Consider the following 20,991-nt stretch of genomic DNA (forward strand, 5'->3'; position numbering starts at 1 on the left):
TTTAGACAAAAAATTTGCTATAATCACGTTAAAGCTCTCTTGAAACCATGCTATACCCGATAAAAACATTTTCGATAGGACTGCTAATAACAGAGTAATCTCTACTGATCACGATTCGTGGTTCACCCTGTATACATACATCCACAGCACGAACAAAATGTTCCAATAAAAACAGTAAAAAATTTGATACAGAAACTGCAGAATTAATTATTGACTAGTTGTAAAAGAAATACAGTTCAATTTAACTTTTATTTGTTATTGTTTTTACTGTTAAAATATATAATTGTTATTGTAATTTTTGGTCTTTTTACCTACTTGTGAGTTAACATTGTTAAATTACATAATCCAAACCTCATATCAATATCCCCTACGGTTCAAAAATTATGTCAAAATGTCACTGGATTTTTCCTACTGGAAGCCTCTCCCCATTGGCAAAGAAAACTCTCCTTTACCTGTATACAAGCGTTTTCGTTCTGATCAAACCACAGTAACTGTTTCACCCAGTTTCAATAACTCATAATAAATTATGCCTTTGATATCCCTCACCAAGTGCAGAGCAGAACCTTTTTTTCCGAAGTAGCTTTGCGACCGATGATGATGGTTCATAGGATTTATCCATGGCTTTCTGCGTTTACGATTGTCATATTGTATCCATTTCTCATCACCCGTAACGATTTTCCACATAAAAGACTTTCTACGCTGCGTATTAAGAAGAGAAAAATACGCAGTCACTCGTTGATACTTATTGGCTTCAGTGAGAGCATGTGGAACCCATTTTTTCGGATATTTCCTATCTCATGTAGGCGTTCTGAAATGGTTTGTTATATTATCCCCAACTGCTCTGCAAGCTGTTTTTGCGTTTGTCTTGACAATCCTTTGATTTTATTGTCAATTATGTAACTACTTAAGAAAAATTGCATTATTCATTTGTACATCTAGTAATATTTAGCTCAGCGCACATAATATATTTGCAATACAAGCGCAAATAATACATTTTGAATACAATGATATTTCTCTAGTAGCTGGTATTTTAAGATATACTTCTAAAAATTCATAGATTATACAATGTTTATATTATGTACTCTAAAACAATAATTAAAGCTCTATGTTGAATTTTCGTTTCAGGTAAACTAACTCCGGAAATAATGCCAGAGTTTTTAGCTCCTTTAGAGAATCACACGGTGATCCAGGGTCGCGACGTTTTCTTTACCTGCGTCGTTAATCATCTGCAACAATATAAGGTAAATTTAAAAAAAAGATCCTTCCGTTTATATTTAATAAGCCTCTATAACAATACTTAAGTAAATAGCATGAATAAGGAAAGATAAATGTACTTGGAAATATAAAAAGTTTCAGTAAATTGTAAAATATTTTAAACTATATTTTTAACAAAAGTCTGTAACTACGTGTTTAAGGAAAATATTGTGAATGCAGAGAATAGATACCGAGTACAATAATCAGATTTTTACCAGTACTATACATATGTATATTATAGGTGTATAGTGTAATCGAATTATCCGAACCTGATCTGGTTATACAGGGACAGTCGTTTAAATCTATTCAATAGTTCAGAGGTAGCGATTGTTTCTCGCTCAATTCTTACCGAACGGTTCCAAATTTACAAGGTTTTCGCACTTCTGATTTGCTCTCCTTTACAGTTTGAAAAGTGTGACTTAATATACTCTAGCTCTGGGGTCCAGATATAATTGGAATTCTCCTGCACTTCAAAAGTTTAATACAAGTTCATTAAATAATCCAATACATAGGAAATACTTTCATATTAGTTCAATATTCAGTATTCTATTTTTAATTGTAATAAACTCTTCAAAATTTCACATCTGTGTAGACGAATTCTTAATGCAGAGATTGTGACAGTAAAGTTTATGTACTACACACACACAGTCACATCAAATAGTATAAAACAGTTGCAAGAAAAACTTATGTCTTCTTTAGTTTGTTAGACTTTGCCGCTTAACTTAAACGAAAAAGCCTGCATTTTTTACTGCAAGTGAAGCGTTTCCTCTGGGCGAGAATGTAATGAAAGTTTACTCGAGAAAACATTCAAAGGATCAAGAGAACGAATGTTAATTCCAGCATTTCTAGAGCTTACGGAATCGTAAAAACTCGTATTTGATCTCTTATCCTTAGTTTTTTCATTTCGGAAACTGATATGTTTGTAACCATAATGCAAAATTATTAGGTACATAACATCCATTATGTAAGAGGCTATTTTAGTGTATTGAAAGTGTAATTTTTTATGCTTTTTGAGACTTCTTTTACAATAAAACACAAGAGCCGTTGGTACCGGCTTTTTGCACACGAACTTATTTACGTTCTAAGAATATTCACCATCTTTGTTAAAAGAAAATAATAAAATTTGATTGAATTATGAATCATTTAACGCGATCCCTGAAAAAGAAACTGTCCCACTGGTCCATACGATTTAAGATCATAAAAATTCAATGAATTCGACAACGGAAATCAGCATGGAAAAACATATCAAAAATTTAAATAATATTAAATTAATTTTTAATTAAATTATAAACCTATACTTTCAAAAAATACAACAAAAAATCAATTTTTTTTAAACGGCTAGACTAAAATACCTCCTTCATTGCCAAATATTTGTAGAAGTAATGTATGTAGTAGTTTGTCTTAGAATGAAATGGTTACGAAGACTTTGTTAGTAGACATTTTGGTGTTCGTAATTATAACTGTATGAACAGTAGTTTTCACTTGTTCACCGGTATTACACTTTGTACGTTAATCGCAACATTAATTAAAGATAGGGATGCTTGTGACTGCAAGTATATTAATAGTTCACAGTAACAATATCTTTGAAAGTAGAACAATATTTAGCTGGAAAGTACCCAAGTTCCGCGAATACTTTTTAATACTCTTGTACTAGATGAAGTCGATATCTGACCAACAATGTTAGGAACAATTTAATTACGACTTTCAAATATAGAACAGGCACCAGTACCCAATTAGTCGGAGGAATCAAGTTAGAATTACAAGGTATTCATTTGTTGCAAGAAATTGAGTAATACTTATTATTAAAGTAAGATAATAAAGAAAAGAAGTGAATACTACTTAAATTAAATCTATGCTTCAATTTTATAATTCAGAGTTCATATAATTACTGAAGTAACGTATCTTTTTAGATTCGTTATAATAGAGAATTCGTGTAGTTACATACAAATCGAAACAAAGTACTGAATTACGTTCAATCACAGTGATTTAATATGAAATTAAGCACAATATTCCTATATTATAAATAAAAATTCAATAAGCATTTACATGATCGATAAAATTTCAGTGTCGTCTTTACCGATAATTAAACATAAACTATATTATTTTAAATTTTCGGGTAACCTTCTCGAATAGAATTATCCTGTCTTCACGTTCATCATAGTTCTCAATGATATAAATACCAAAGAAGTGATTGTTCATGAAAATATAAGTCGAAAGTGTGAAATACAATTTCTTCGTAAGAGCTCCATTTAAAAAAAAATCATCTCTGAAATTTTGTCTCACAGGACTACATTCATGCTTGGAATAAGTAGAAATAGCTAGTAATGATCAGACCCAGTACCCATTAAAAGCAAAGTTCAATTTGCAATAATTGTGTTCCAGACATTTAGCTCATCTTTTTTATTGTGTTGGCCAATAAATCCATGCAATTTTTTCTAAGTAAATAATACAAAATTTTTTGATATTAAACAACTTTATTTAACAATGTATTTTTGAAATGTGTTGTATTTATTAAAGCACATTCAATTAGCATTTTTTAGGAATTTAAACCTATAATTTACTACGTAATATGTCCACAAACCTAAGTCTACAAAAAAAATCACTACATTCATAAGAAAAAGGACGAACTTATTGGTCAGCCTAATAATATTCCGTGCATCGTTCGCTTCAAATTCACATACCACATCATTTGTACGAATTTCAAATAAACATTTTAGACAAACGTTTTTTAGACTACACGGCACTGAAACATATGAAAAAATGTTTTGGATTTTTTTGCCACCATTACACTGGTTTCACCCCTTAATATTTTTACTATAAAGAATTTGTACAATACCTTAAAGCACATGACGCGACATACAGGAAACTCTCAAACTTGAAATTCTTTTTTAGGTGGCCTGGATAAAGTCAGATTCTCGGGCGATTCTGGCAATTCAGACGCATCTAGTAGCACACAATCCCCGTCTTTCAGTCACGCACAATGGGCACAACACGTGGAAGTTGCACGTGTCGAACGTTCAAAAGAACGACTCAGGTGCCTACATGTGCCAAGTGAACACGGATCCTATGCGAAGTCAGGTGAGCAGAAATTTATTTTTCATGGATCGTTCAACGTCACGTGGAGGAAATATTTCTACCGGGACCTCCTGGATCGTTTTTTAAAACACTGCTCGTAGTAATAATGAAGTTCGTTAACAGTTGTTTAACCCTCATGCACTCTTCGGATAAATTCCACCGAAATTCAGATCTTACTTTTTGAAGCTTGTAAATTAATTTCATACCAGTACTATACACATAAACGATGAAACGATATGCAAATATATTTCCTTAATTCGATTTTAGCTTATGCTAATTTTAAACTCAAGGAATAGTAATGCAATAATTTATTGAACAGTCCACGAGAGGTTGGCGTCAAATTCAACCAACGTTATTACACGTCTAAAACTTGGAAATTTTTAAATAAGTTTCTGACATTAAATTAGTGTTCATAAAATTTTATTTGAATTTCTAGTAAGTCTACACTTTATCAGAAGAATCGCTCACGAGAAAGATTGCAGTTAAAAGCATCGTCCTAAAGTTAGTTTCAGATTCCAAAAATTATAGGAAGTCACTATCAAATTGTTTCTGGTAATACTTAAAATTAAATTAAAATTGTTGAAAATCTACTTGGATGAGTTGTCTGCAGATAGGATCGTCATGGTTTTATAGAAACAATAAACATTTATGTTAATACATTATGTGTCGAAATCAATGTAATACAGTGAATTAATGTTTAAACAAAAATTGACGCAATTCAGTGTTTTCCTGTTTAAAATAAAATTAAAACGCAATTCTTGCACAAAAATTTTGGAAATGAAAGGAATAAATGTTACAAACGTCGTAAGAAACGTTTTGTGCTTTATTTGGAGACATCCTTATGTCAATCCCATTCTGTGGAAAACTGTCAATTTATTAATATAATGTAATTATATAAATCCGCTAAATAATAATAATCTAGCAACTGTGTATCATTATGTATTTCATTAAGTTATTATTAAATTATAATTAAAACTATTATTAAAATAATAGTTAAATAGATAAACTGACAATCTTAATTTTCAATTTCCTTCTGAGTCACCATAATTCATTCTAATGCTGAAACAGCAAATAACTTATACCCGACAACACTATACGGAGAATAAATACATCAGTCTTCGTGATACAAGGTCATATCCGTCTGTTTCTACCGATAGGGGTCGAACCAGGTTCGTCTGAATGCTCGCAGTTGGAGAAAAAGTTTTTGAAACGGTATCAGGAAGAAACTTCTGCAAGATAAATATCCGCAGCAGCGGATGTTTCAGATCAAAGTAAATGGAAAGTTCCTCGCGAACAACTTCGTGATCCGCATCACGTGCACCAAGTGCTAGTCTCGTCGCCAGTTGATTATTCTCAAGGGATTGCATCCCATAGCTTCAATTCACAGCAATTCTGAGTACCGAATTCACTTGAAAGAATTCTAGACAGCTTTATCCATTTAACTCTCTGCGATTTACCTCTAGATCACCTTTTTACAAACTTTCTACGATCTTCACAGTTAACGTCGATTTTTAATCTAATTTCCGCTCAAATGGCATTAACAATTCGATGAAATGCCCAAACAATTGCAACTTTTAACTCCTTTACGCGTTTTCAATCAAACTATTGAGACCATAGAGAAATAATATTTTTCAATTGGTATGTAGATACGTCTATAAAGTTATGCTAACTGTAATTAAGAGAAAAAAAGACATATTTTACTCAATACTACCACAATTAATTCTACTATATATTGCAGAATTCATACCAAGAGTTCTTACCTAGTCTCATTATTTGCATTTGTTATAGTTACAGCATTAGAAGTATAATATTTATTAACATTCGTATCAGTCATTACTATTCGTTACCTCGAATGTATCTGCACCAATGGAAGATTGGTAGAAAATCGTAATACAAAATATACGATCAGGGATTCAAGGATGAAATACTCGTACACTTTAATTAAAGCCATAACACAATTTTATTCCGATTTTATTTTCGAGAATTTTACAATGTTAAGTAAACCGTAACTCTAAACTTGCGGGCAGTAATTCGTAAACGATAATAACGGTAACAAAAAGAATTGATTCTGATAAATTATCCAAGATATTATAAGTACTTACGTATGACACGCGGCACTGAACGAAAACAGCACGTTACTACGACACTACATAATACATATTAGGCTTTGCGGTATCGCTAACCTGCTATAGACACGGTATACTCGTGCATTTATTGTGGACAAAATAGCTTCATCGCATACACGCCTCAGTCTACGAGGTCATGCTCAGCTCATGTAGCACGTTGTTACCTACGTAGTATCAGCCAACCAATATTTTATACCGAAACTATAGTTAGAACGCGTAAACATTGTCTGCACTATGTGATTTCATTAAACTACATCACGTTTTGCCTTTATGAACTAGAAAGTTAATTAGAGAGACATACAGTGTGCAGCCGAAATATTGATACAAATACATACAGTGGGTAAACAAAGTATTCGCGCACCATTTAACACTTTGACTGCCACGTCACCCAAATATGGGTGACACGAACATTGCAAAGAAGCTGAATTATTTAAATATCGATATAAAATTTTTGCGTAAATGTAAGATCGTAGTATAATTTAAAACAGGACCAACAGCCTCTATCAACTACACGCATATATTTCTACGATTTATGACTTAAAAAACGAAATAAAATGTGTCTGTCTACGTACAGCCTTTTTCACTGTGGCATTCAACGTGTTAAGGGGTTATGCCTACCTGCTAGCTCGAAAAAGGACATGTACTTTCGGAACTTATTTTTAAAAAATTTGAAGACTTTTGTAAACATACGTCATTGTATTCGAGAGTGTACATTTTAAAGTGCTTATAACAATTTCTTCAATGCAAAATATGAATAATTAGGGGAAATATCAGCGATCTCCCGGCAGCGTTTTTATTTTAGGCGTTTTGCGGTGACCACTGCAACTTCGAGTTCGTTTATCTAAAATAACAAATCCGAGCAAATTTAGTTAATGTATTAAATTATCTAGTGCCCGATCGTTCATTATCCCGAAAAATTAATTTACGACAAAGTCGCAGCTATTCAAAATCGAAGTATCGATTTTCGCCAAAAAAATCGTTCATTTTTTATCTATAAAATAAAAACGACACAATGAAATACAAAAAGCCACGATCAGGCACTAGATTTTTATGTACAGAATGAGTCCACCATAGCTGAATCAGTTCGATGCAACGGTTCTCGAGATATTTTGGTCACCGATTTTGAAAATGTGGTTTTGAGAAAAACACGTTTAAAGTTTCAAGTCAGGTTTACAACCGAATCAATGCAAATTTTGTATATATAGTTATTCTTAGTATTACGGCTTCATATAGCTTTGTGTATTTACTAACACAACCATAATTCGCGATTTTTATTCGGTACTTTTGACTTAGTTTTTTCATAACGTATCACCTTTTTTCCGATTGTAATACTGTTTATAGGCTGTAATTTTTGTTTACCATTCGTCTGGAAATAATTCACTGAAAATAGGTTACAAATACTGAGACAACTGAAAACATTCCGTATAACCAGAGACGAAAGCTAAATAGTGTATATATTTTATGTTGAAAATATACCAATTTCAAACCAATTTCTTCTGTATTTCCCGCTTATTATTTCATATGGAATCATTTCCTTATAATACCATATGATTCTCTACCCTCTTTTCGTTTCATGACGAAAAATGCTTCCCATTTCGAAAACACGGTTTACAGTGGTAGTTACAGTTCCATAATTGATTACGTAACATTTACAACTGCTTCGGTTACGAACTTGTGAAATGACTTGTACCGAACAATTATAAACTCTTATTTAAATGTATTATATTGCTAATACAGTTCAACTCTGCGGTACAATACTTACGAGGACTAAATTATTTTAAGTCATTGACTGTCTTATCTCGGGAACGACGTACGGATCGTAACATGTTAACTGGATTCCCCAAACTTTGGACCGTTAATTCTATACAAGCTAGGTGTGTATGTGCTTAGGTACGTAAGCAGGATACCGTCCTTAATCCTAGTGTATTTGTGCAAGGTATTACATGACCGCGACCTTGCAATTTCCAGTGCCGTCAGCACACACGTTGGGCTTATCGAAATGAAAATAATTTTTCTTACGGAAAATTGTAATTAATAATCTGGGTATAATCTGCCGTAAACGCAGAATGTTCTTGAAATATCTGTATTCCTGGCAGTGTTACAGGAACCTCTGACGAAATATTTAATGGGAAAATTTTACGTTTCTACCGTACATTCACGAGCAAACTCGGCTTCCACTAGGGGAAGAAATAACGCAGAGAAAGGGTCTCCTACCACTTGGTAAATTTATTTCAGGTAGTGAAATAAATGTTAAATCGAATGTTAATTTGGCATACATTTCACTAATTCCAAATACCAAGTGGTAGGAGGCCTTTCTCTTACGCCACTTTTTCCCCTAGTGGAAGCCGAGTTTGCTCGCGGGTGTACAAATGTGATGGTAATGTAACAAAAGTTATGATTAAAAGCGATTTGGGAAACATTTCAAAGGCATTAAGGATTTTTTTTTAACAGAAAACACTAAAGTCGTAGTTTACAGTACGATCGAGGAAGAAGTGATGCTACGTGTGACAGTAATAAAAAGTGTAGGTCAAAGTTTGTTCCAACGAAGCTCCGCTTACGAGAACGTCTCATTTGAAAATTCTTTGAGTACATGTATTGTCGAATACAATTTTGCTTTAACGTTAACTGTAAATAGCACGGTAATAAAAATAAATGATTCTGGTATATAAAAATATTTACATAGAATATTCATGTTGTTAAAGAATCCTTATGAGGGGGTATTAGAATCGTTTAGTTAAAAATCTAATTCATTGAAATTCGTAAAGTTATAAGTACTTGTACAATCTTTCTAACAAGAGAACATCTCCAGAGCGAACATCTTTTTTCGTTCATGCTTGCATGAATTTGTAGGGAATTAAGAACAACTGGGCCGGTATTTTGTGTTTTTCTTATAAAATGATTTGAAGGGGTGAAACAGCCCCTCAAAGTTCGCCGCTCGAAACATACTTTTTACGATTACATGTAAACTAATCGTCATGTCGAAAAATGTTTGAAACGAAAGTTGCTCAGTTTTTAATATTCAATTATACGGATGCATAAAAAATCTGTTATCTGCGATTTTAGAAGAAACATCCCCTCCAAAAGTGCTTTAATTTCCTTCAAGTTACTGGAATATCATTATAATCATATTATTATATTATATAATTATATTATAATTATATTGCAACTAAACAATTCCTAAAGTGGGAGATCTTTAGTACACCTCAATAATATATTTCGTTTCAAACATTTTTCGATACGACGATTAGTTTACAGAGGGGCTGTTTCACCCCTTCAAACTGTTTTTTTATGAATAACAAAACACTTCGTGTTCAGTAGTTTCTAATTCTCTACAAATATATGTCAGTTTGAACAAAAACAAATTTTTGCTCGAGGGTGTTCCCTTGTTAGTTATGATTACGCGACTATTGGAATGTTATGAAACACCACTTAATTTCAAAATTAAAATAGTGTCACCACTTTTAATTCTGAAATTGAAATAGTAACCAAGGCTTCGAGAAACGTAAGTCGCCAAATACAAATGGAATGATGAAAATTCTGACGTATTTTTCTCGTTTCTTAATTCTGTTGTGCAACTTGCGTTCTTTTTAAGTGTAAAAAGAACTCTTACAAATGATCCGCTTGGTGTCTCTGCTCATACAATTGTCACCGTGAAATTGTGATGTTCGCGTCGTATTCAGATGCACACCGATTATTAAAATCGGGTGTCTGTATTATACACGGCACATGTATTTACACCAGCGATGATAATTTTCCGCTCTAGAACGAAACACTCGCAACCCTTTGCACTTTCCGGCCAGTTCTCGCGTAATGTAGTTTCTACGCAGTTACTCTACATAATTAGTTGAGACGAAAGTACCCCCGAGCTCTTGCCCCGTGGAAAAGGAAAATGACTTAGGAGTAAAGGTATCGACACTTATTCTGGATAAATTTTATCTACAGCTTTGTATAATAGAATCTTGCAAATGAAATTATCCGAATGAAATTCTTGTAAAATAAAACTAAACGTAAAACTATTCGAGATTAAAATCGAAATAGATGTCCCTGTTATGGTAAGAGAAGTTCAATAACGCCAATTTAAAAATATGTTGAATAATTAATATTATGTGTATTTGCAGGTAATAGCTGTTTTCCGTAGCATAAATAGTTTACCCATTTTTTACAATTTTCTGTTATTTTTCTAGCAAAACTTGAATTTCCCGCCAATAAAGCAAATAAAATTGGAATAGGAACTTATATGCAATATTATGTACTGTTGCAACTTCTAATGAAATACCTAATACAGTTATATAACGTATAGGTACTACGTTTTATTAAACTTAAATATACATACTACCAAATAATTTAATTAAACAAAAGATGATATTTAATTTTAGAAGATAATATTTACTAATTTACAACATTAGGAACCGATTATGACACGTATATTGCATGTGAACTTTAATATGACGTTAATTTGAAATATTGTCAGTAATAAATAATTTTATATAAAAAATTATGAACAATAATGGCATAAGATGACGAATTAATTAACCCTTTGATTCCTAAAATATTTCAAAATTACCAAAGGAATATTTTGTTGTATTTTTGTACATATTACATAATATATAAATGATTCACAAGGACATTTTAACATTTTGAAACCGTCTAGTGCCATTTTTCATCCGTTGCCATTTGACAACTTTTCTTACTTTTATCACAGTTATATATAATAATTACTAGTATGTGGACGTATATACTCTAATAGTTGTTACTCAGCTTTCAATACTCTTTCCAATTGCATGATAAAATTTTTCACGTTACAATAACAACACTCAGGGTGACCTTCATATCTCGATAAAAAAAGCAAAATACTAGTTATTATATTGTGTGCTTCCGTTGATACCATACAACTTTTGTTTGAAACATTTTTTCATATAAACAACAGTTTTCAAATAATTTAGGTGGCAGTGTTAGTTCAATCACCCTGTATACTAACTATTTAAAAAACTTATAAAGTGACTACTTCCTTTATGCTCTTCACTTGTCTCATTGTTACTAGACGCGTGTTGCATTATTTAATTAAAGATGTAATTAATAATCTAAAGCACATTGTAATAATTTCGATCAATATTTTCGTTGGATGAATTGCCGTATTGATCTTAACAAATTGTATTAATTGTGTTTTCAGAAAGGATACATGCAAGTGTTGATACCTCCAGACATTGTTGACGATGAGTCAGCTAAGGGGATGGGGGCCTATGAAGGTGGTAATATAAGGTTAAGATGCGTTGCGACCGGATCGCCACAGCCAACAGTGACATGGAAGCGGGAAGATGGCCAAAAAATTATCATTAAAAAAGACGGACAGAAAATCTGTAAGTTTTCTGAATTCAAACTATCAACAAGGGTATATCAAATAATTCCTGGAAAACTTGTTAAAATTAAAGTCAAACAATTTCAAAATATACAAGTTTTGACTTGAAAAAAATGTTCTGAGAATTATTTAATATATCGTATCTATATGCCTTTACAGTAAGTAATCATATTATTAGAGTACTAAGTAATAGTCATACTATTATTTACTTTTGACAGTTTCATCATCTGCCATCAATAGAAAATATTGTACGTGCCGCTAGTTTTAAAACGGGACTCAAATATTCGATACTTTTGTAACTTTTACCTCTAACAGTCACCAAATTTCGGAACCGTTACAAATACTACTTTGAAAGTAATCTAATTCATAGTATATATATAGCGAAACAATGAATTTTGCAGCAATCTACTGCTTGGCACGTTAAATAACACATTTAACGTCCTATATTAATTACAGTTATGACACGACAATGTTTACACTTTATGCTGGTGGTGGAGAATCATGGTAGTTGTTACACTACTGTTTCAGAATTAGCCTGCATATACAGTTATACATATACCGGTGACATACATCCATTTCCCTTGCAAGATGACCCATAGCAGATGTACAGAACTAGGAGAATAGATACAACTCGTACATAGAAACGGAGCTTCAGGTTCAGAGAATTTCCGTATCTTATTGTTGCCGAGCAGAATTGTGTCTTAAATGCAGCGAACTGTGCACTGATGATCTATCTCGTACGATAAATGAATACGCAATTGTCTTCGCACCAACTTTGTCGACTATAAGAACGAAATTGGATAGTTAATTATCACCTTAGAACCAGAACAAGGTATATTTATAGGTATATTATAATTATGCCCGTAATATTACACGCGAAAATTAAGAAATCAAAAACAGCAACATACAAGGTCGGTCAAAAAGTTCAGGGATTTTATGTATAAATCATTTATTTTTAGTCTTAACAATAATTACATAGGATCACTTTCAATGTAATCTCCTTCTGCCTTTTTACACCTGGGAACTTCAGTGCATACAACTTGCCTGAACTATTACTTCTTCATTGGCGAGAATGAAGCATCTTGTTTATACACAAATATTGTGTTTAATTTACATTTTAAATTTATTTGAAAACTAGAAGAGAAAAAAACAAAAATTTGCTGCCGAGAAAGTTGCAAAAAGTGTTAAAAAGGATCAAAAACAAAAAAAGAAATAATTTTTATTTTGTTTAATTTTAAAATATATATTTTCTATGAAACGTTTATAATTAACCAAAGTTAAATCCACTTTGTTTTTAATGCACAATTTCCTAAATGCATAAAGATAAATGTTTAAAAGTTTTTACCAAATATATAACATGTACATAATAATAGAATATAATTTTCCCTTAGTGTTATTTATTTATTAATTTATAATGTATACATTTATAGATTTAGTTCATAATTTTTATTATTGTATCTATTTATAATTTTGTTCCTTTTATTTATCGCATTAAATTAAATTTGTTACGTTTTTATTTGAATTTTCACAACATAGAAGAAAAGTATCATGTTTCACTATTAAAAATCAGTTATGAATAATTTATTGTATGTTATGTCCAAACACTGGGACAGTTAAATTTAATCACTAGGACATGCAGTAAATTCCGTCCAATCACTCGGCAAAATGAACGCTTTTAGATATTCATAAATTTTAATACTTTTATTCACGTGTACGCTATCTCATAACAACTTGTCTGGAAGAAAAAGTTCCGCTCTATCGATTGAATGTAATTATTTGCAAATCTATATTATTTTAATATATATAAAAAGTCTTCGTAACCGCAATCTTCGCCTGAAACGTCCAACCACTGGGACATTTACCTTACTGGTATGACCTGAATTTCGGAAGTCGAGGAGCAAAGCAATCGTTGCATGCTGCTTAAAAAACTTATACATCCAGAAAAGTAGTCGATTTTCCAAAACAACCTGTTGCGTTACTAAAATAGAGATCGACCATCTCTACTCGATGCATACATTGGTTGCAAGTTGCGATGAAATTAACAAGGATCGAATCCAAAACCTTCGTTCCAAGGTAGAGTTAGAACAGGGGAATATAAATAGCCCGATTTAATCCTCAGATTTTGTTCGCTCGTGGAGAAATTCCACGATTCGCGGTAGAAAAAGTCTACGGAAAAGAAACATTATCTAAAAGTTTGATGGAGGAAGAAGCCGGTCGGTTCAGTTAAGAAAGGATTCGCAGGGCTTAACGGTGTGAATAAAGATGTCTGCTGGAGCAAATCACAAGGGAAAACGAGAGGGAATTGCTCTGGAAAACTGGTAAACCCCTCGCTCGAACCCGTGGATATTCATTCTGCGTCGTTGAGCGGATTTACGTTCAAAATGGAGCCTAATTAAAATCATAAACCATGAAATACGAGTTTACTTTGGAGACGGCGGATCCGGTTCGATAATTTCGTCGATAGCCTCATTAAACCTGGCCAGGCCTCTTAGCGGGCGTCGCGCCGAGGAAAAAGTATTATTGCGCAAGGTATCGCGGTCCGCGTCAATGCGGAATAATCGATTGTCTCGCGGCTCATTGTCGTTAATTAATTACCTTGTGGACAGCAATTTACATTTCAATGTGTGCGCGGAACATTTTACGGTCGCGTTTTATTGCCGAATACGTGTCCAGCATATGGGCTCTGTACAGGGTGACACAAAGGTAGTCATCAGAAAGTTTACAGACGAATATTACACGTGAAACACCAGCAACCATATATTTTAATCGCTATTGAATCGTAGAATTGTTGTTCCTCAAATATGAACGACTTTAAATTTGAATACGGTTCAACATATGCGATGTTAACCTCTTCAAGTTAACCAAATTTTGCGATAAAATGAATAAGCTATGACTCTTTTTGAATTTAAATATTTAGACTATTTTTAATAATGAGGAATGAAACACTAAATTATTCTGGGCTTTCAGAGATTGAAATTGAAATAGATATTTAATTAAAGGCGTAAGTGCTGATACAATTAAAAATGTGGTGATTCTATGTGAAAATAAGTCGAAAATATTAAATAAACTTTTATTGTGACTTGCTTTATTTTCGAAATAGTTTATTGGGTTGATGCATACATGTAAATGATGGGAATTCTGAAAGTGATAAAAAGTAATCATATTGTTTGAATGATATTACAGGGTATATAATAGAAAATGCATGGTTGATTAAATAAATTGTTTTCATTATATAGAAATTCCTATTATTTTTGCATCAACGCAATAGTTTCAATTTTAATCCAGTACGTATGCACTGAACTCCAGTTTTAATCACTCCCGAGATATAATGACGCAAGGAAAATGATTATCGCCGAATGTAGGCGAAGACGCGTTAGAAACAAAAAATTTATGATCAGAAAGTTACGAACATGAATTTTATAGGACTGATTTTTTCTTACTTCGCAGTTGTAACACGCGCCTAAAAACGAACGTTAATTTTGACTCCACCTGTATAGGCAGACTATATTCTATAGCCAGATCTCCGGTAAATTATACATCGGATTTTCGCTGTCAAACTGAACAAAATTTATGGCATCCAAACACATTTTACGACTTTTTATATATTTTTGGTTGCGACGGAACGTTTAAAAAAATTGTCCCAATAGTTGATATCGCCCATTTTATATTATGAATTTTATAAATTTACTAAACATGCTCTGTCTTAAAAGTTTCCGAGCTGAAATTCAAGCAGCAGTTTTCCGTAAAATAATAGTACCGACTCGTTATTATTGAATATAAAAATAGTTTTCTTATGCACTGTTCACAATAATTATAGTAATTCTGGAAATGGCTCTGATAAATCTTCAAAATGATGGAAAGGACAACGGTCGAAACTTGTGGCTTCATGCGTCATGGCTAGACTGCGGATTTTTATGCAAATATAGATTTTTATTGTCTATTTTACAAAAACTGGCATCAGACAGAAATTCCTTTACTTTACTATGGATAATACTAGATGAGAAATAAAACAAATACATCGTCAAAGTTCATTAAATATTTTTGTATCCGAAGATTTAAACAATCATATTCGCCATAAATGCGTAAAATCCGCAGTCTAGTCATGACTTTATACAACATTTTGATCCGAAAATATATCTCACAGCTTGATTATCCGCCGTATCCGTTTAATTATAGAAAATTTTTAATGAAAAATGGTTTTTTTCAGCTCTGAAAACGTTCGAGGGTGAGATTCTAGAATTGACTGGGGTCCTTAGGCAGGAGATGGGCACGTATCTTTGCATAGCCACCAACAATGTGCCTCCGACGGTCAGCAAACGTTATTCCGTCGACGTCAACTGTACGTATCACTTGTCACGTAGCTACCGTATGCAGCCAGTCACTATACCTGTTAATTAGCAGTAGCCATTCTTGCGTCCACGCAAGCTTACTAAACATACAGGAATCAAGTTAATTCACCGTGTTTGAAAGTGCATGAAATGGTCGTTTAAACGGGTTATTTGGTTAAACAACACGTAAAAGATTCCACATTCTATCGTCTACCTGCAAACAATCCCCATAATATTTACGCAGTACTCTTTATTTGATTTTTTCGCTTTATATACCATACAAATGTGCAGAAATGTGTCTGATTACATTGCACTAAATTTTTAGTTATCGACAATAAAAAAAAACTTTGTATTTAGTGCATGGTTTTCACAAGAATTTAAGCATGATTTTTAAATTCTCATGCTATTAATAGTAACTTAACTGTATTTGTTTACACAATATACAGGAAGAGTGTATACTAAGTGCTCCGAAGTAAATATTAAAGTGGTCTTAACTGTTCACTGAGAGCTCCAATCTGATTTCGTCAATCGTTGGACTTCTGATTTTTATCTGTGGGTGCGTCTATACTGATTGACTGTTTGCTTACGAGTATCTGTCTCCGAAAAATATGTTCGAATATTTACTGGGTCCGTGCATCCCCTCCATGTGCCCTTGATGCGATGTTGAAAAATTGTTTGTTGCAATAAGTACAGAATACCTTTTGTTTCTGGGAAATTATCGATAACAATGTAATCCGGGAGACTGCAGACGTCAAGAAAAATCATAGGGCAAGTGGTTAATATAACTTTGTAACGGTGCGAGATAGAACAAAACTTTAAATGTAGAAATTGTTCAGTTTTTTATGGTCTATTATACTACCAACAGAACAATTTTCTATGACGCGTCACTCATAAATAAATTGATTTTTTTTACACATAAATTCTGAACTGTAAGGAATGGAGACAATCATTGTATGCAAAAAGTATATTTAACCCCTTAAAGAGTGCTCTTTTTGAAAAAATCGTCGAAAAAAGTCACTTGCTTTATTTGTGGATATTATTATTTGAACATATTTTTGGAGAATACTTATACATAGGACAAACACATTTTTTAATCAAAGACACTAATTTTACTTCTTCAAGTAATATACGCAAAGACGATAGTAACAGTAGCAATACTGTCAACACGATATGTTGGTAACAAGTCGATACTCGAAATTGAAACAAGAAACGTTAATCGTGTCCGCGTATCTTCCTATTCATACTAATTGCGGCGATGTTTGTATTCCCGTGTATACGGCCGCTTTAATTGCAAACCGACAATATCCGTAAAGCAGCCGTGAAACGGGACATTAAATACTGAAGTTTATTTAACACGACAGATAGGAATGTTCAAAGCAACGAAATTACGTGCATTTTTCATGGAATTAATTCAGGCGAACGGATAATTGTTACTCCCGAGAAACTATATTAAACCTCGTAATATTTGCGCAGTATGATTCTATCAGTGATAAAGTTAAACACAGTGAAATCTGATTAGCGAAGTGAACTTGAACATTTATTACTTTTATTGGAATAGCTGGAGGGTGTTTTCCTTTATAAAAATTTCTTTTACTGACAAAGAAGGTTTCTCGACCCACAGGCTCTCGATTTTAACGAAACCTTGTGGGATTGTAAAGGGCATCGTATTACACAAGGAACCATTTTTTTATCGGTCGACTCTCGCGTTAAAGGGGTGCAACCACCCCTTAAAGTTTGCACAATTTTTCGTTTGTTTTCCGTATATCTTGTGAACCGTAAGAGATGGGAAGAAACTTTTAATGGGCGAGTGTCATGGTTTTTTTATGTACAATAATATGATGCTAAAAAATTGTCTAAAATACCATTTGTTTATAACAAACAAATTTTTTATAGCTTTATTTTATAACTTATTCAAACTTACATAATAACGAAAAGTGACGAGCATTTCATTCCAAATGCATTGGTATATATATTTATGAAACTGCCCCCTACAATTCCGCAGATTTTTATTGTTTATATCCTGTGCGCTCACTCATTGACAAGAAAGGTTTCCGAAACCACAGATTCTAATTCTAATGAAATTTTGTGGGTCTGTAAAGGGCATCGAATTTATGCAAGTAACATTTTTTTTCTGCTGACATTCTCTCTCAGACGGTTAAATCGCCCTTTAAAGTGTGCCGAATTTTTTGTTTCGTCAGTATACCTTGTAAACCGTAAGAGATTGGAAGAAATTTTTGATTGAAAAAAATCAATATTTAATTATTTGCTTATTTTAATAACTTAATTTACTCGTTTATATATATATATATATATATATATATAAGCGTAATAATTTATCTAAAATTCGATGGAAGTTGAATTATCTATGAAATTAGAGGGATACAAAATTTCGTCGAAATCTCTGGAAATTTCAGAGCGTGAGAAGGTGTCTAAAAGTTCCACTGCTTACGGTTTCATAGTAAGTCAGCTTGCATGGTACATACAGATGTGCAATCCAGGAACTCTGTACACTTCCTTACTTCGAGAAAGTCAGTCCGCAATCCTCTCAGTCACATCCATTCGAAGTCTGGCATGCCCGTAAAGTTACGATACGTCGATTGGTATTAAGGAGAAGGAAGACATTTGGGATCCTGCAAACCTTAATTAGAATTTCGATGCACCTTAAGGTTTTAACGTGTAAACTGTAATTAATTTAGAAAAGATATACTTATGCAGAATCGAATTTTCAGAAATATTTTCTCTTCTGTTCTTGTATTCCATGAATGCATAAAACACGCACAGTCTAATAATCAGAAGCCCATTACAAAAAGTTAAATGACACTTACATACTATAGTTACTTTTATACATTAATTCATGCATTTTTCTCTAATCGTTATAGTTTTGAAAATAATCAATTAATTATAGTTTTGGAAACAGTCGATTATAATTGCCATTAATTAAACGACACAGATATGAGTTTTTGAGCAAAAACAGATTGAAAATATGAAATTAAATTTTTATCTATGAAATTTTGTTGAAGTACTGTTTTCATGTCTCTGCACACAACCGATTATTTCTGTTTGCGCTAATGTTTATAAATTTCAGCTATGGTACAGTATTTTGGGGTATAAAATTATCGTAAGATAATATCATGGAATACGATATATGTAATAATACAATAAAAATACATAGGAATACTGTAACACAGCTACCATTTGTATTCTAGGTCTCGCGTGCGCGACAAATTTTCAAATTCTATTTTCTTGACTATGAAACCTTCGTATGAAAAAATTTGTTTCCCATTTTTCATTTGTCGTAGAGCATAAAATAGCTTTATCCTCGTTTAAACTATTAATTACTGTATAGAATTACTGAAATAAAAAATAAGAGGGGGGGGGGGATAATAAGGGAAAGTATGTTATGTTGTAAATAAAATTGGAAAGACGATCTTCAAACTTTTTTCTGACTATTCGCAGTGTATTTTCAATTACAATACTTGTTGGAATTTTTTAGACAAAAATACATAGGGTGCAGCAAAATTTGTAATACCAACGAAGTGGAAACGATTCTACATATATGTATTGTAAAAAGAAATCTAAAATTTATAATACACTTTATTCGTATGGAGCGTTGTTTTTAAGGTTCTTGATATTATAAGTTTATTTTATAAAACTCATAACATAACATTTTAACGATACAATTTTCTTGCGTGACGTGAATTAATATCGAACAATAAATATTATTAAACTACAAAAGTATTAAAGTAATAATGAATTTTAAAACAGAAATTACACATAAAAATTCAAATGAACCAGCTTCTCTCTATCTAAATACGTATAACATTTTATACAAAATTTGTTTTTGCGACAGTTACAAGTACTTCAAGCAATAAATAGTAATGCTTTAACAATTATTATAAATATGCAGAATAATAAGAACTTTAATTGTTTAATATCCTAATATTAATACACATCATTACACCAAATTATCAATATACTTCATGGCTAATTATTAGCGATTAATCTTTGTATCAAATGTTTGAAAACGACAGAAGTAGAAATTAAAATGAAACCGTTCGATAATGGCGGTGCGATGTATTCGTTGTTCAGGAATCTAATGGCACGGTAAAGTAATTGTAACACACACAACGTATAGCCCGTTCCCTAATCCTGGAATCATAGTATTGCATCGACATCCCCATGTTTACATAGCTTTAATTACTCACTCTGTGTCGCTCTCGCTTTCTCGTTACGCGTTGTAATGCCATCGGTTGTAGATCGAGCACACCAAGTCGTTCTATGCAAACAATGTACTCGCTATGAAGTCGGTATCTAACAATAAGTTGATGAGCTAACGAGAATTATTTTTGGTTTATTTCTGTAACTATTCTATAAACTTTGAATGTACGAAAATTTGGATCGGTACATTCTGTATAACAAAATGATGCGTATGTGCAACCTTGAACAATTTTTTTGTGAAAAACGTAAATATAATATTTTATAGATTATTTTGCCAAAATGTAAAAAATGTATAATCGTGGACACCATATTATAGAAGCCAACTGCATCAGAAAGATAACCCAAAAAATTTCCATGATTAAGAAAAAATTAGTTTATCATAGTTCTATAAATACTTCAATTTATTCAAAGTTCAATACGTCGCAAGGTCTGATTGTAAATGGAAGAAGAAATAATGACGAAAAAAATATTAAGCAAAAAACAGAGTTCAATAATGTAAATTCATTGATAAAAATTACGAGTGAAATGTTGCATTAACGCAACGTTGGGTCCTACCGGTTTAAAATGAATCAAATATGAAGCAGGGCTCAAAAGCTACGACAAATATTGGCATACGTTGCTACGGCAACCATAA

The 20,991-nt window shown here is 32.4% G+C and overlaps 1 protein-coding gene across 1 annotated transcript in view; it reads left to right on the forward strand.

Moving 5' to 3' along the window:
- The window catches only part of LOC107189683 (lachesin-like), a 44,880-nt gene that overhangs the window by 17,111 nt on the left and 6,778 nt on the right, over positions 1-20,991 (forward strand). The window contains exons 2-5 of the mRNA XM_015578267.1: positions 1,126-1,241; positions 4,147-4,332; positions 11,626-11,812; positions 16,019-16,150. Coding sequence (XP_015433753.1) covers positions 1,126-1,241; positions 4,147-4,332; positions 11,626-11,812; positions 16,019-16,150 — 621 coding nt within the window. The remainder of the gene's footprint in view (positions 1-1,125; positions 1,242-4,146; positions 4,333-11,625; positions 11,813-16,018; positions 16,151-20,991) is intronic.

This window comes from Dufourea novaeangliae, unplaced genomic scaffold (assembly GCF_001272555.1).
Source record: "Dufourea novaeangliae isolate 0120121106 unplaced genomic scaffold, ASM127255v1 scaffold162, whole genome shotgun sequence".
Taxonomy (NCBI): Eukaryota; Metazoa; Arthropoda; class Insecta; order Hymenoptera; family Halictidae; genus Dufourea; species Dufourea novaeangliae.